This window comes from Chiloscyllium punctatum, chromosome X (genome assembly GCF_047496795.1).
Source record: "Chiloscyllium punctatum isolate Juve2018m chromosome X, sChiPun1.3, whole genome shotgun sequence".
Lineage (NCBI taxonomy): Eukaryota > Metazoa > Chordata > Chondrichthyes > Orectolobiformes > Hemiscylliidae > Chiloscyllium > Chiloscyllium punctatum.
In genome coordinates, this window is record NC_092791.1 from 15,550,431 (window position 1) to 15,565,938 (window position 15,508).

Sequence of the window (15,508 nt, forward strand, 5' to 3'; positions counted from 1 at the left end):
TCTGCTGCTTGACCTTCATCAACATGTCTCGTCACATCCTCAAAGAACTCAGTAAGGCTTGCGGGGCGTGACCTGCCCCATACAGAGCCATGCTGACTATCTTTAATCAAACTATATTTTTCCAAATAGTCATAAATCCTATCTCTCAGAATCATTTCCAGTACCTTGCTTACCACAAACATAAGACTGACTGGCCTGTAGTTCCCAGGGATTTCCTTATGCCCTTTCTCGAAAGAGGAATAACATTTGCTTCCCTCCAATCAGCCGGAACTACTCCCGTGCAGACAGTGAGGATGCAAAGATCATCACTAGAGGCACAGCAATCTCATTCCTTGCTTCTCGTAGTAACCTTGGATATATCTGGTCCAGCCCTGGGGACTTATCTATTTTGATGTTTCCCAGAATTTTCAGCACATCCACTTTCTAAATATCAATCTGTTCAAGCTTATTAACCTACTCCACAATGTTCTCACTATCAACAAGACCCCTCTCTCGAGTGAAAACTGAAGCAAAAAACTCATGTAAGGCCTCCCCTACATCTTCAGACTCCTGACATGAGTTCCCTCCACTATACCTGATTGGCCCTGCCCTCTCTCTGATCATTCTCTTATTCCTCATGTACGTGTAGAATATCTTTGGGTTTTCCCTAATCCTTTCCACCAAGGCTTTCTCGTGCCCCCTCCTAGCTCTCCTCAATCCATTGTTGAGTTCTTTCCCAGCTACCCTGTATTCCTCTAAAGCTGCAACAGATCCTTGCTTCCTCAACCTTAAGTAAGCTTCTTTCTTCCTCTGCTCCTGTCATCCAAGGCTCCTTCATCTTGCCATTCTTTGCCTGTTCCAGTGGGACAAAGTTATCCAACACTCACAACAAGTGCTCCTTAAACAGCCTCCATTCTGTTGTGCCTTTCCTGTAGAACAATTCCCAATTCATACCCCACAGCTCCCGTCTAATAGCAGTATAATTTCCCCTCCCCCAATTACATATCTTTACTGGTCAGTGCATTTAGTACAGGAGCTGGGAGGTCATGTTGAGGCTGTACAGGACATTGGTTCAACCACTTTTGCAATACTGCATGCAATTTTGATTTCCCTGCTATAGGAAGGATGTTGTGAAACTTGAAAGGGTTTAGAAAAAATTTACAAAGATATTGCCAGGATTGGAGGGTTTGAGCTATAGGGAGAGGCTGAATAGACTGGTGCTGTTTTCGCTGGAGTGTTGGAGACGAAGGAGTGACCTTATAGAGGTTTATAAAATCATGAGAGGTGTGGATAGGGGGAAATTGACAAGATCTTTTCCTTGAGGTGGGGCAGTCCAGCACTAGAGGGGCATAGGTTTAAGGTGAGAGGAGAAAGATTTAACAGGGACCTGAGGGGCAACTTTTTCACAGAGGGTGGTGTGTGTATGGAATGAGCTGCCAGAGGAAGTGGAGGAGGCTGGTGCAACTACAACATTTAAAGGCATCTGGATGGGTATATAAATAGGTAGGGTTTGGAAGGATATGGGCCAAGTGCTGGCAAATGGGACTAGATTTATCTGGGATATCGGTTGGCATGGATAAGTTGGACCGAAGTGTCTGTTTCCGTGCCCGTGCTGTACATCTCTATGACTCCATCCCAGGCAACATGCTGTCAAATCTCCTCTGTTCCCCTCCAGTGCAATCACATATTTCCTATAGTGCAGAGACCAGAAGTGCACACAGAACTCCAGTGTGGCCTAACCAAAGTCCTGTACAACTTCAACATAACCTCCCTGCTCTTACAATCTATTCCATAACTGATAAAGGCAAGTGCCCTTCATAGCTACCGTCTTCACCTGCCCTGCCACTTTGAGGGATGTGGACAAGCACCTCAAGATTCCTCTGACCTTCCCAGTGTCCTGTCATTCATGGAGTACTCCCTTGTCTTGTTACTTGTTCCAAAGTGGCTCACCTCTCACTTATCAAGGTTAAATTCCATTTGCCACTGCTCTGCCCATCCAACCACCCTGTCTATACCTCCTGTAACCTAACCCCTTCTTCTTCACTGCCAACCACCTGGCCAAGTTTTGTGCCACTTATCATACCCTCCCCCACATCCTAATTGACATAATTCATACATATCACGAAGAATAATGGACACAGTATGATCTCTGGGGTACGTCACTGCATGCTGGACTCCAGTCACACAGTCTTTTACCACCAACCTCTGTCTCCGATCACTCAGCCAATTTTAGATCCAATTTACCCAATTAGCCTGGATCCCATGTGGATTTACCTTCTTTTTCAGTTTCTTATGTGGGACCTTGTTAAAGGCTTTGTTGAATCCATATAAACTACATTAACTGCACTATCCTCATCTACACACTTTATTATGCCTTCAGAAAAATTAATCAAATTGGTTTGACATGACCTCCCTCTGACAAAGTCATGTTGACTCTCCTTGATAAAACCTTACCTCTTTAAATGGAAATTCATTCTCCTCTTCAGAATTTTTTCCACTAGTTTTCCTATCACTGATGTGAGACTCACTGGTCTGTAAATCCCTGGCTTATCTTTACTATCTTTCTTGTAAAGTGGAACCACATTAGCTGCCCTCCAGTCCTCTGGCGCTTCCCCTGTGGCCAGAGAGGGATTAAATATTTGGGTCATGGTCCCTGTCATTTCATTCCTCGCCTCCCACAGCATCCTGGGATACAACTCATCCGGACCTGAGGATCTGATCACTTTTAAAGCTGCCGAAACCTCAAAATGCCTGATATCAATCTGCTGGAGAACCATACAGTCTATCTTCCCGAAATCTGTACCTACATCTTCATTCTCCTGATTAAAGACAGATGTGAAGTATTCATTTAACACTCGACCAATGTCCTCTGGCTTGATGCAGAGATGATTCCCTTGCTCCCTAATGGGCCCAACTCTTTCCCTTGTTATTCCCTTTTATTCAATATATTTGCCTTGGAATTCTCCCTAATTTTGCGTGCCAGCATTTTGGCATGATTCCTTTTTGCTCCCTGATTGCTTTTGTAGGTTTCCTTACAAGACTTACTGCACTTCACTAGATCCACAGTGGATTTGCTCCATTTGCATGTGTTTAATGCTTCTCTTTTCTTTTATAGTCAGTCTGAACATTCCTAAACAGCCAGAATTCTCTGGGCGTGCTGCTCTGACATTTCACTCTAAAGGGAGCATGTTGGGCCTGCAGTCTCCCAAATTCCATTTTGAATCCTCCCCACTGCATTGCTGCAGAGTTATCCTCAAGGAACTGTTGCCAGCCAACTTTGCCAGGATCTGGCCTTATTTGTAACAAAATCTGTTTTCCCAAATCCGATTCCTGGTGCAGGGTCCCGGTCACTGACTGGGCCGGACCCTAGTGCAGGGTCCCGGTCACTGACTGGGCCGAACCCTGGTACAGGGTCCCGGTTATTAGAGCCAGGGCCACTGCACAAGGGTTTAGGCCAGTCAGTGACAAGGAGAATATGCAAAAGCTCTGTGATGTGTCACCGAAATCAGTGTTCAGATCCACTCCCGATCCGAGCTTCCCTATGCCCTTGCTTGCATAAAATAGTTTTAGGCTAACTAGAATATTCTATTCAGTTCTGCACTTACCATGAGGAAGAACGGCAGGTTGAGCCTGTTGCTGCTGCTGGTGCTGTTGTTGTGTTGGTGGTGTCTGCTGTTGTTGTGGAATGGACTGAGTTATGGAATCACCTGAACTCTGGTTTACAGTTCCCTGTTGAACTGCAGCAGGCGGTACTGGTTGCACAGATGTAGGAATGATGGCTGGTTGTTGATTGGCCTGGGGGCCAGATGGGAGCTGATGCTGTTGTTGCTGCTGTTGATGCATTTGTTGAAAGTGTTGTTGCCGTGCTCTCATCTCAGCATACTTCAGTTGCTCCATGTGAAAGGCTTGTCTGTCTGAGAGAAGCTGTTGCCTCTGGTATTCCAACTGTTATATTGAAAATATGATGGAAGAAGTAATCAAATCACATTACAAATACAAATTCCAATGACATGGTCAAGAACCTCTTGCAATTACTACTCTGAGCTGGAGTTGCTCCGAACAGCTACTTACAGCCTCTCTCTCTCTGTCCATAATAGTCTCAAGTTCTTCAAAATGTCGCAGTTTGATTTCAAGTTTCTTCATCTGTGTTTCAACAAGTAGTGCTACCAATGATTTGATTTTTCGCTCCTCCACTGCAGCAAGGTGCTGTAGAAGAAGAATTTAATTCAATGATACTTACACACCATAACACTATTGTAAGATGACTATTAACATTAAATTTGCAGCAGTTCAAATAGGCCAACCACAGTGAGCAACTAAGCTTCGTCATAAAGGTGGCCTGACCAACTATGTTCAAATCTTGAGAAAAAATTTTTTAAAAATTTTATCATCTCTGCGTCTGTTGATCTGCATTGGCTCTAACTAGGAATTACCTCCATTTAATCTGCCAGTCCTTGTTTACAAATCCCTCTGTTTTTGGAGCTAGAGATGCAGGTCCCTTTAACTTGATTGAGATGCTCATCAGACTTTTGCATTTGAAAGCTGAGTTCTTTTACTGCTCCTGGTGTAATTTGCTACTTGAGTATTTCAGGAACAACATGGGTAGGCCATTCAGCCCAGAGTCCGTCCCGCCATTCAATGAGGTCATCACCGATTTGTGACCTAATTCTATATAGCTGCGTTTGGCCCATATTCCTTAATATCTTTGCTTACCAGAATGTAAAATCTGACATAGATTAATTTAACAACTGACCTACCATCCACTGCTGTTTGTGGAAGACAGATCCAAACCTCTATTACAGCTTGTGTGTATAAGTGCTTCCTAACATCTCCCCTGAATGGCCTGGCTCTAATTCTTCAAATAATCCCCCTTGTTCTAGAATCCCTAACTAGTGGAAATAGTTTATCTTTATCTAGCATGTTTTTTCTGCTTTGTAAATTTGGCAGTGGGGTTATTTATATACAAAGAGCTAGGTTCTTGCTTTGGGATTAACTTCTGGACAGGTAAAGGGCCCAGAAGGAAAAGGTGAAAACCAATGTTTGTACTTCTAAATTCCTGCAAGTCTTTTGTTACTTAATTTAACATATGGATATCGTGTATGAAACATCCATGTCCCTTACTTAGCAATCTTTTTCCATCCCACAAGTCTCTGACATACATTTTCTCCCCCAATTCTGGCCTCTAGTGCATCCCTGTTTTTAATAATTGCAGCAGTGGTGGTCATTACAAAAGCAGGACAGATGCTGGGAAACCTGCAGTGAGTAACTCCCCTCCTGACTCCCCAAAGCCTGTTCATGGTCACAAGGCACAAGTCAGGAGTGCGATGGAATACTCCTCACTTGCCTGGCACCCCATCCACCAACTGAAATAGTCACTCTCCATGAATGAAGCATAGTGGCAGCAGTGCGTACCATCAACAAGAAACACTGTTGTGACTTGTCAAAGCTCTTTTGACAGTATCTTCTAAACTCCTTTATATTAAAATGGTAAGGGCAGCTGATACATCGAAACACCATCTGAAAGTTCCCATCGAAGGCACACAGAATCCTGACTTTGAATTGTATCGCTGTTGCTGGGACAAAGTCCTGGAACTTCCTTCCTAACAGCATTGTGGGTCTCTCTACCCCACAAGTACTGCACTGATTCAAGAACGTAGCTTCACCATCTTTTCAATGGGCAATAGGGATAATCCTGTCAGTCTTATGTCTGTGGTGGGCAAATTATTGGAGAGGATTTTGAGAGACAGGATTTATGATTACTAGGAAAACCATAGCTTGGTTAGAGATAGTCAGCATGGTTTTGAGAGAGGCAGGTCATGACTCATAAACCTTATTGAATTCTCTGAGCTGTGACAAAACATATTGAAGGTACAGCAGTGGATGTGGTACACATGGATTTTAGCAAGGCATTTGATAAGGTTTCCCATGGTAGGTGCATTCAGAAAGTAAGGAGGCATGGGATTCAGGGAAATCTGGCATTCTGGATACAGAATTGGCTGGTCCATAGACGACAGAGGGTGATGGCAGATGGAAAGTATTCAGCCTGGAGCTCGGTGATCAATTGTGTTCCGCAGCGGTCGGCTTTTTGTGATTTTTATAAATGACTTGGATGAGGAAGGGTGGGTTGGTAAGTCTGCTGATAACACAAATGTTGGAGGAGTGGTGGGTAGTGTGTAGGTTGCAATGGGACATTGACAGGATGCAGATCTGGGCTGGTCAGTAGCAGACGGAATTCAACCTGGAAAGTGTGAAGTGATTCACTTTGAAAGGTTGAACTTGAATGCAGAATACAGGGTTAAAGACAGGATTTTTGTTAGTGTGGAAGAACCGAGAGATCTTGGGGTCCATGTCCATAGATCCCTCAAAGTTGCCACCCAAATTGATACTGTTGTTAAGAAGTCATATGGAGTGTTGGCTTTCATTAGCAGGGCGATTGAGTTTAAGAGCCGTGAGGTTATGTTGCAGCTCTGTAGAGCCCTGGTTAGACCACACTTGGAATACTGTGTTCAGTTCTGGTCGCCTCATTATAGGAAGGATGTGGAAGATTTTGAGAGGGTGCAGAGGAGATTTACCAGGGTGCTGTCTGGTTTGGAGGGCATGTCTTATGAAGAAATGTTGAAAGAGCTAGGGCTTTTCACACTGGAGAGAAGGATGAGAGGTGACTTGATAGAGGTGTACAAGATGATGAAAGGCATGGATAGAGTGGATAACCAGAGACTTTTTCCCAGGACAGAAATGTCTATCATGAGGGAGCATAATTTTAAGGTGATTGGAGGAAGGTATGGGGAGATGTCAGAAGTAGGTTCTTTACACAGAGAGTAGTGGCTTCGTGGAATGCACTGCCAGCAGTGGTAGTAGAGTCAGAGACATTAGGGACATTTAAGTGACTCTTGGATAGGCCCATGGATGATAGTACAATGTAGGATATGTCGGTTAGTTTGATCTTAGAGTAGGATAAAAGGTCAGCACAACATTGAAGGCCGAAGGGCCTGTCCTAGGCTGTACTGTTCTATGTTCTTAATTAAGAATGTTGAGCTTGCCAGTGACACCCATTCTGTGAATGAACTAAAAATAAAGTTGAAAATAAAGATGCCCTCAATCTCACTCCTCATCAAATCATTGAGAGAGACTAATCTCTCAGTTAGTTCTGAAGAAGGGACACTGGACTCAAAACACTAAAGTGGTTTTCTCTCCACAGATATGGCCAGATCTGCAGAGTTTCGCCAGTAACTTTTGTCTGTTTGTTTCATATCTCCAGCATTCGCAGTTCTTTGTTTTAATCTAACCTCTAGTTCTCTCTCGTCATGATATCCCTGTCTGATTTAACACCCTTTATCCCTCAATCTATCTTTGTGATCATAACCCACTCTATCTAACAAACATTTCCAGCTCTCTCTGTTCTTGCTTCCTATTTAGAATTGTACCATTTAGCTTGTCATGCCTCTTCGGACTCTCCCCACATCACCATCACCACCCCAACCCCCCCGGCCCAAATGTATCATTTCATACTGCCGCCTGAGGCTGGAATCAAACCCGGCTCCCTGGTCTTGTGAGGCAGCAGTGCTAACCACTGAGCCACCGTGCTGCTCACAGGGGACTGGGTTCATGTTCCACTCCAGGGGTTGAGCACAAATATGAAGACCGACATTCCAGTGCCATACTGAAGTGCTTTGTTTCTGATGAGGCCTTTGGGTCAGATGTAAAAAATCCCATGGCACTATTTTGAAGATGATCAGCAAAGGTAAACTGTGCGCACTGAGGCCAATGTTTATTCCTCAAAACAAGATTGCCAAAACAGTTTCTTTGTTCATTATCACATTATTGTTTGTACATTGTCTGCCACATTTCCAACATCACAAAACTGATCTTACTTCAAAAAAAACTTATATAGAACGGATAGAACATACAAAACAGTACAGTACAACACAGAACAGGCCCTTCAGCCCACAATGTTGTGCCGACCATTGATCCTGATGTGAGGTAAACCTAATGTACGAACTCTCAAATTTCTGTGACCATATGCTTGTCCAGCAGTCTCTTAAATATCCCCAATGACCTCGCTTCCACAACTGCTGTTGGCAATGAATTCCATGCTCTCACAACTCTCTGCGTAAAGAACCCGCCTCTGACATCTCCTCTGTATTTTCTGCCAAACAGCTTAAAACTATGACCCCTCGTGTTAACAATTTCAGCCCTGGGAAAAAGTTTCTGGCTATCAAGTCACTCTCTGCCCCTCATTATCTTGTATACCTCAATTAGGTTCCCTGTCTTCCTTCTTTTTTCCAATGAAAAAAGTCCGAGTTCAGTCAACCTCTCTTCGTAAGATAAGCCCTCCAGTCCAGGCAGCATCGTGGTAAACCTCCTCTGAACCCTCTCCAAAGCATCCACATCTTTCCTATAATAGGGTGACCAGAACTGGACACAGTATTCAAAGTGCAGTCTAACCAAAGTTTTATAGAGCTGCAACAAGATCTCACGGCTCTTAAACACTCAATCCCCCTGTTAATGAAAGCCAAAACACGATATGCTTTCTTAACAACCCTGTCCACTTGGGTGGCCATTTTAAGGGATCTATGTACCTGCACACCAAGATCCCTCTGTTCCTCCACACCGCCAAGAATCCTGCCTTTAATCCTGTACTCAACTTTCAAGTTCGATCTTCCAAAATGCAGCACCTCGCATTTATCCGGGTTGAACTCCATCTGCCACCTCTCAGTCCATCTCTGCATCCTGTCAATGTCAAGCTGCAGCCTACAACAGTCCTCTATACTGTCAACGACACCTCCAACCTTTGTGTCATCTGCAAACTTGCTAACCCATCCTTCAATCTCCTCATCCAAGTCATTAATAAAAATTACAAAGAATAGAGGCCCAAGAACAGAGCCCTGTGGAACACCACTCACCACTGACTTCCAGGCAGAATATTTTCCTTCCACTACCACTTTCGGTCTTCTATCGACCAGCCAATTCTGTATCCAGACAGCTAAAGCTTCATAGACTGTAAGGTACTTTTGAGTTGACTGGTAGTCATGACAAGTGCTGTGTAAGTACAAAGCTTCAGTTTTTTCCAGGACTGTGTTCTATTCTGGCACCACATAGGAACTACATAAATGCTTTCAAGTGGGTACAGAAAAGAAATCATTGCAGGGGTATGGGGAAAGAGCAGGAGAGTGGACTTAACTTGATTGGTCTTCAAAAGAGCCAGTGCAGACTACATACATTTAAAGGCTTCCTTCTGTACTGTACTATTTTATGGTTCAACCATGGAATCAGATTAATTTCGGTACAAACAGATCATCAAAACACAGATCTATTAGACAACTGCCAAGCTATGAGCCAGTGAGCAACAACACGAGGAACAGATTACGGTTTCAAAGCCTTATATAATTACTTAACCTTAATCTGCATTGGAACCATATGGACACTTACCTTTGCTTTAACTGCAGCTGCAGCTAATGCTGCTGCTGCTGCTGTCGACAGATTCCCTTCACCAATATCTCTCTCCAGTTTTGTTTTCTTATCTGTTTCTGGCTCGCCATCCTTCTTCGCTCCATCCTCCTGGAATTCTTTATTTTCTTTCTCCCTTTCTATGTCTGCTGGAATTGACCACAAAAAGTAATGAATTACTGCACATTCTTTCGATATTTATCTGTAATCTTGTTGCAATTTTTTGGTTTGAAGTTTCTCTTCATTCTCCCCTCAGAGTCTGCTCTGAGTTTGCCTTGTTTATGAGACCCAGCATACAAAGGCCACGTGCATTCACATGCAACTCTCCTGCAAGATCTGTGCAGATTCGATGACAACGTTGTTGAACTTACCTACTTCTACCTCAGCCTTTTCATTTTCTTTCTCTGGTTCACATTCTTTTGTTTTATCTTCTTCCTTTTTCGAAGAGTCAGGCTGTTTCTCCTTACTTTCATCTTCCACTACTACTTCTTTGTTCTCCTAAAAACAAAGCAGCAAAGTCAAAAGAAGGCACTAGGACAAGTGACAGACATATAGAGGAAAAGATAAGATATTCCTCTGTGGAAGTTCATGGATCCAGGAATGACAATGTGCTGTATGCCAATGTAAATGGGAGGAGGTGTATTAATAAACTGGACTCAATCCTGGGGATGCGGATCTGAATCCCACAATGGTTGATGGTGAAATTTAAAGCCAATAAAAGCTTGGAATAAAACAAAAGCTAGCCTAATGTAACCATTGTCAATTGTAAAAATCCAATCACAAATGTCCTTTAGAGAAGGTCATTTGGTGTCCTCGGGGAAGGGGTTTGAATCCTACCATGACAGATGGTGAAATTTAAATTAAAATCTGGAATAAAAAGCTAGGCTAATGCCAATGATGTAACCAATGTCAATTGGTGTAAAAACCCATCTGGCATACCAATGTCCTTCAGGGAAGGAAATTTGTCATCTTTATCTGGTGGGTTCTACATGGCACTCCAGACCTACAGTAATGCAGTGGACTCTTGACTATCCTCTGGACAATGAAGGATGGACAATAAATGCTGGCCAAGCCAGTGATGCCTTCATCCCACGAACAAATAAAAGGAAATGGCTTCAAAGTTACAATTTCTTAAAATGCAAATTCAAAATGAATTACAAACTGAGAAACACAGTTCAGCTTGCATTCTCATTGTAAAAACAATAAAAGCATTTTGTTGCTCTGAGAGGGGAGGGAAGAGATTGTATACAGTAGCTAATTTGTTGGATCACTTTTATTATTGCTCACCATTTTCTCTACTCTATTCCCAGATGACCCTATTCCTGCACATTCAATGGGACAGAATATCTGAACATGGGCATCAGGACAAACCTCCCACACATGACCTGACATCTGTGCACACTTCTTCTTGGACAGAGATTTTGAATGCAAGCACTGGCTGATTTCCCACATCCCAACCATGAACAGTAAAGTCAATTGCAGGCATCAACAGCTCAGCACTGATAAATGACTGAAGGCCTTTTTCGACTGCACCAAACAATGTTTCCTTCACTGAAACATCAGGAAAAGTTGTAGAAATCCTTCTGCATTGCTTCATTGTTAGAGTTTGTGGTGTTGGCCCTCTCTAGCACAAGGAAACATGACAACTAATGCAGTGCAGACAAATAAAGATGGCGGCTCTTTCTTTGAAGCACCTGTGAACTGAATGGGAAATACTTCAGGTCTGAGTCCAGGTCATACTGGCAAGTTCTCAGCAATAAACTAGCTGAGTGGATCTTACTAATTCGCATTCTTATCTGATGGAGGTTGCTGTGAGAAATCAGCAACATGAAAGATTTGATTTCAGGTTGGGCAGCAACAACATTTATGCCACATACAGCAAGAACATTTTGGTTTCCATTAAGCATCCTTGGGTTCTTAAATCTGTGTTCCTTTGGATCTGGTGGCAACATTTGAAGCCATACGTATAACAGATCTAATTTTGAGTAGTTACATATCCCAACTTGGTCAGTACAGAGAGATGGTGAAATTGATGCAATGAGAGTCAATGCTAGGAGAGGGAGCAGGTTGTGGGAGTGGGAAAGCAAAGGGATGGAGATGGGACTGTGGGAGTGGGAGGGAGGGGGTGGTGGAAGGATCAGGTTGGGGGAAAGAAGAGGACGGGAGGGTGGAGGAATTTGGGAGGAAGGGACTTTGATGTCGTTGGGAAGGAAGGGGAGATGGGGGAAGGATGATAGTTGGAGTTTGTGGGGTGTTGAAGGGATAGAGTTGGAGTTTGTGGAGAGGGAGAGTGTTGGGGGTTGTGGGGAGGGAGGAGGAGGAAGCTGTGGGTAATGGAAGTTAGGGGGTGGAGAAAAAGGAGCTTGTAGGAGGAAGTTGGAGGTCAGAGGGAGGAGAAAGTCAGAACAAAAGGACTGAAATAGAGCACTTGCATGTATCAGAACAGTAACAACAAGCAGCTTTACCTTTGTTTCTTTTTTCTCTTCTGCTGATTGGGTATCTGACTTCATTTCATCGCCAGCCTCCTCTGAGAAACAGGAAGGAAAACAACATTTTACATCTCCTCTTTCAGTTGCTATCCATTGGCTGTGCAAGATTGCGAGAAATTTCATCAATGTCATGCAAAAGTGATTAGCATATAATATTGACCGTTAATGGTGTTTACAAGCTTTCACTGAACAGGGATGTAATTCTCACTCAATCAAAATACTACAAACAAAGTAACATATTTTACAATATTCTGTTCATTGCTGTGAACAACTCCAGAGTCCACAAATGTGAGGTGATGCATTCAGGCAAGACTAATTCTAGAGCGACTTATACAATGAATGGAAGAGCTTTGGGAAAAGTTGATGGGCAGAGAGATATGTGAGTTCAGGTCCATTGTACCCAGAAGGTTGCTGCACAGGTGGATAGAGTGGTCAAGAGCTCATATAGTATGCTTGCCTTCATTGGACAGGGTATTGAGTATAAGTGCTGGCAAGTCATGTTAAAATTGTACAAGACATTGGTTTGGCCGCACTTAGAATACTGTGTACAGTTCTGGTTGCCACATTACCAAAAGGATGTAGACGCTTTGGAGAGGGTGCAGAGAAGGTTTCCGAGGATGTTGCCTGGTATGGAAGGTGTTAGCTATGAAGAGCAGTTGAGTAGGTTAGGCTTATTTTCATTAGAAAAAAGGAGATTGAGGGGGGACCTGATTGAGGTTTATAAAATCACAAGGTGGATGGAGACAAGCTTTTTCCCAGGGTGGAGGATTCAATAACGAGAGGTCACGCTTTCAAGGTGAGAGGTGGAAAGTTTAAAGGGGATACACGCGGCAAGTACTTCACACAGAGGGTCGTGGGCGTCTGGAACGCGCTGCCAACAGAGGTGGTAGAGGCAGGCACGGTAGATTTATCTAAGATGTGTCTGGACAGATGCATGAGTAGGTGGGGAGCAGAGGGATACAGATGCTTAGGAATTGGGCGACAGGTTTAGACAGTAGATTTGGATCGGCTCAGGCTTGGAGGGCCGAAGGGCCTGTTTCTGGGCTGTAAGTTTTCTTTGTTCTTTTACTGCTCTCAACATAGTGAGGAAGTAACTTGAGAAAGTACCAGCACTTTGCACTCTGCATGCAAACTCTCGACTCCATTTCAATTGGCTTAGGGGGAGGGTAGAAAAAGGAGAAGAGGTCTATGGAACCGGAGAAGGTGGTTGGGGGTGGTCAGGGAGAGTAAGGAGGAAATGACTGGGGAGGAAGTCAATGCAGAAAAAGCAGAGGTCATGGGGAGGATGAGATGAGGAGATTGGTGGGCAGGAGGGAGGTGGTGATCATGGAGAAAGGAGGAAGTGGTTTAAATGGGGATAAGAAAGCAGGGGGACGATGCTGCGTAGGAAGTGAGCAAGCTTTCTTTTCCATTCTCCAAACCTTTTCTCTGAAAATCTGAATATTTTGTGCCTGCCACAGAACATTTGGACTTAAATCTGCAAAATTACTTCAACGGGATCTTTCTTAAAAGAATGACAAATTGCAATGACATGCATGTGAAGAGGTTGTCAGATATGGCAGGTCTATTCTGGTACAGCTAATCAGGAAAGCCAACAGGTTCACTGTGACAGCTCTATTACCTTTGGCTCCCTGGCCCAAATCATCACATATACTCACCCAACCTCTCTGGCTCATCTGGGGTAGTTCCTGCAATTCCACTGCTTTCCAGTCCATATGTTGGATCTGCCTTCCCAGTGACTTTAGCAGCATCTTCTACTTTCTTTACATGAGCTTCTACCAGAGCTGAGGGGACCTCCTCCTTCATCTTAGAAAACTCCTCTGCAAAGCAAGCCCAAATAATTAGAATGGGAGAGGCATAATGTTCTGTACGTTTAGACATGAATTTCCTGTTCTCTATTTGGGTTATAAGCAGAGTCCTGTGAAGCAGAACGGTGAAACTGCATATCGAATGGTTTCATTTACGATATGCCTTTTACACAGAAACATAGAAAATAGGAATAGGACTTTGATCCGCTCTACCATTCAATCCCTTGTTCATGCTTTCACCTCATACCCTATGATCTTTTTAAACCTGAGGGTGATATTTAACTCCTTTTTGAAACATTCAATGCTTTGCCCTCTATGCCAGAAAATTCCATAGGCTCACCACTCTGAGTGAAGAAATTTCTCCTTATCTCAGTCTCCTTATCTCTGTCCTGAATTACCTACCCCGTATCCTTAGACATTGACCGCTCCCCCCACCACCATTTTATTCTACAGTCATCTTTTAATTGTGAAAAATGCTTGAATGCTTCTTGCTTGATCAAAAAAGCTAATTCCTTCTCACGTTCAGGATTTACTTCCAATATGCAGGTGGCAGAATCTCAGTTGGCTGAGTATTTCACAGGAATCGCAATATAGCCTTCATGTTACTAGATGAATGATGCAGAGACATGGACTTAAATCAAAACATGGCAGCTGGTGCAACTTAAATTCAAGTAATTAGCAAAGCTGGAATAAAAAGCCCTCTCTTGTAACAGTGATCATAAAATGACTAGATTGTCAGAAAAACAGATTTAGTTCACTAACATCTTTTTGGGGAGAGAACCTACTATCTCACGTGATTTCAGATACATAGCAATGTGGTTGACTCTTCATTGCCCTCTGAATTTGGATTGTGTTGTCTCAAAGTGCAGTATGACTTAATTTTCCAGGATGCATTAATATTAATCAGTCAACTATACTGATACGTTTTGTTAAGATTGTTGCAATTTGTGCTTCAATTTTTCAAACTAATTTGAAAGAAAGCAAGGAAAATGAATACTATGTTGGATAGCTACTGTCTTCTACACACTATTGCCTAACCAGGATCCTCCCAATCCTTATGGCCCTCTCTTGTGATATAAAATGGGCGGCACGGTGGCACAGTGGTTAGCACTGCTGCCTCGCAGCACCGGAGACCCGGGTTCAATTCCCGCCTCAGGCGACTGACTGTGTGGAGTTTGCACGTTCTCCCTGTGTCTGCGTGGGTTTCCTCCGGGTGCTCCGGTTTCCTCCCACAGTCCAAAGATGTGCAGGTCAGGTGAATTGGCCATGCTAAATTGTCCGTAGTGTTAGGTAAGGGGTAGATGTAGATATAGGGGTATGGGTGGGTTACGCTTCGGCGGGGCGGTGTGGACTTGTTGGGCCGAAGGGCCTGTTTCCACACTGTAAGTAATCTAATCTAATCTAACATTTGCTCAGAATTGAAGTACATCTTGGAAGGACTCAGAGCTCTCCGAACTCTCAGAGACCTCAGCCCCACTTGAAAAAGACCATCTCCCTATTTGTAAAGCATTCACATCTACATAAAAATGTCAACTAATTGTAGTCCCCTCTAGGGCAAGTATATTACTATCCAGCACAGACTGTAATACAGGATTTCTCATGGGGATGACCTGTGTCCCAGAAGCACCAAGAAAAATTTGCAATTTCTTTAAGCGTCTGCGCTGGGCCTACTCACCGACTGCTATGAGTCCGCGCCAGGTTTACTCTCCGACCGCTATAAGCCTGTACTTGCTGACTGTTATGAGTCTGCGCCATGTCTACTCTTTGGCCGCCACAAGTCTGCGC

General features: G+C 43.6%; 1 protein-coding gene across 8 annotated transcripts in view; it reads right to left on the reverse strand.

Moving 5' to 3' along the window:
- The window catches only part of LOC140471202 (SWI/SNF complex subunit SMARCC2-like), a 170,231-nt gene that overhangs the window by 22,866 nt on the left and 131,857 nt on the right, over positions 1-15,508 (reverse strand). For 7 of the 8 annotated variants that reach the window (XM_072567113.1, XM_072567110.1, XM_072567114.1 and 4 more), the window contains 6 exons: positions 13,574-13,735; positions 11,892-11,953; positions 9,798-9,924; positions 9,409-9,575; positions 4,051-4,185; positions 3,585-3,924 (listed from right to left, as the gene is read on the reverse strand). In XM_072567113.1, coding sequence (XP_072423214.1) covers positions 3,585-3,924; positions 4,051-4,185; positions 9,409-9,575; positions 9,798-9,924; positions 11,892-11,953; positions 13,574-13,735 — 993 coding nt within the window. The remainder of the gene's footprint in view (positions 1-3,584; positions 3,925-4,050; positions 4,186-9,408; positions 9,576-9,797; positions 9,925-11,891; positions 11,954-13,573; positions 13,736-15,508) is intronic. The other variant, XM_072567109.1, reaches the window with a different exon arrangement.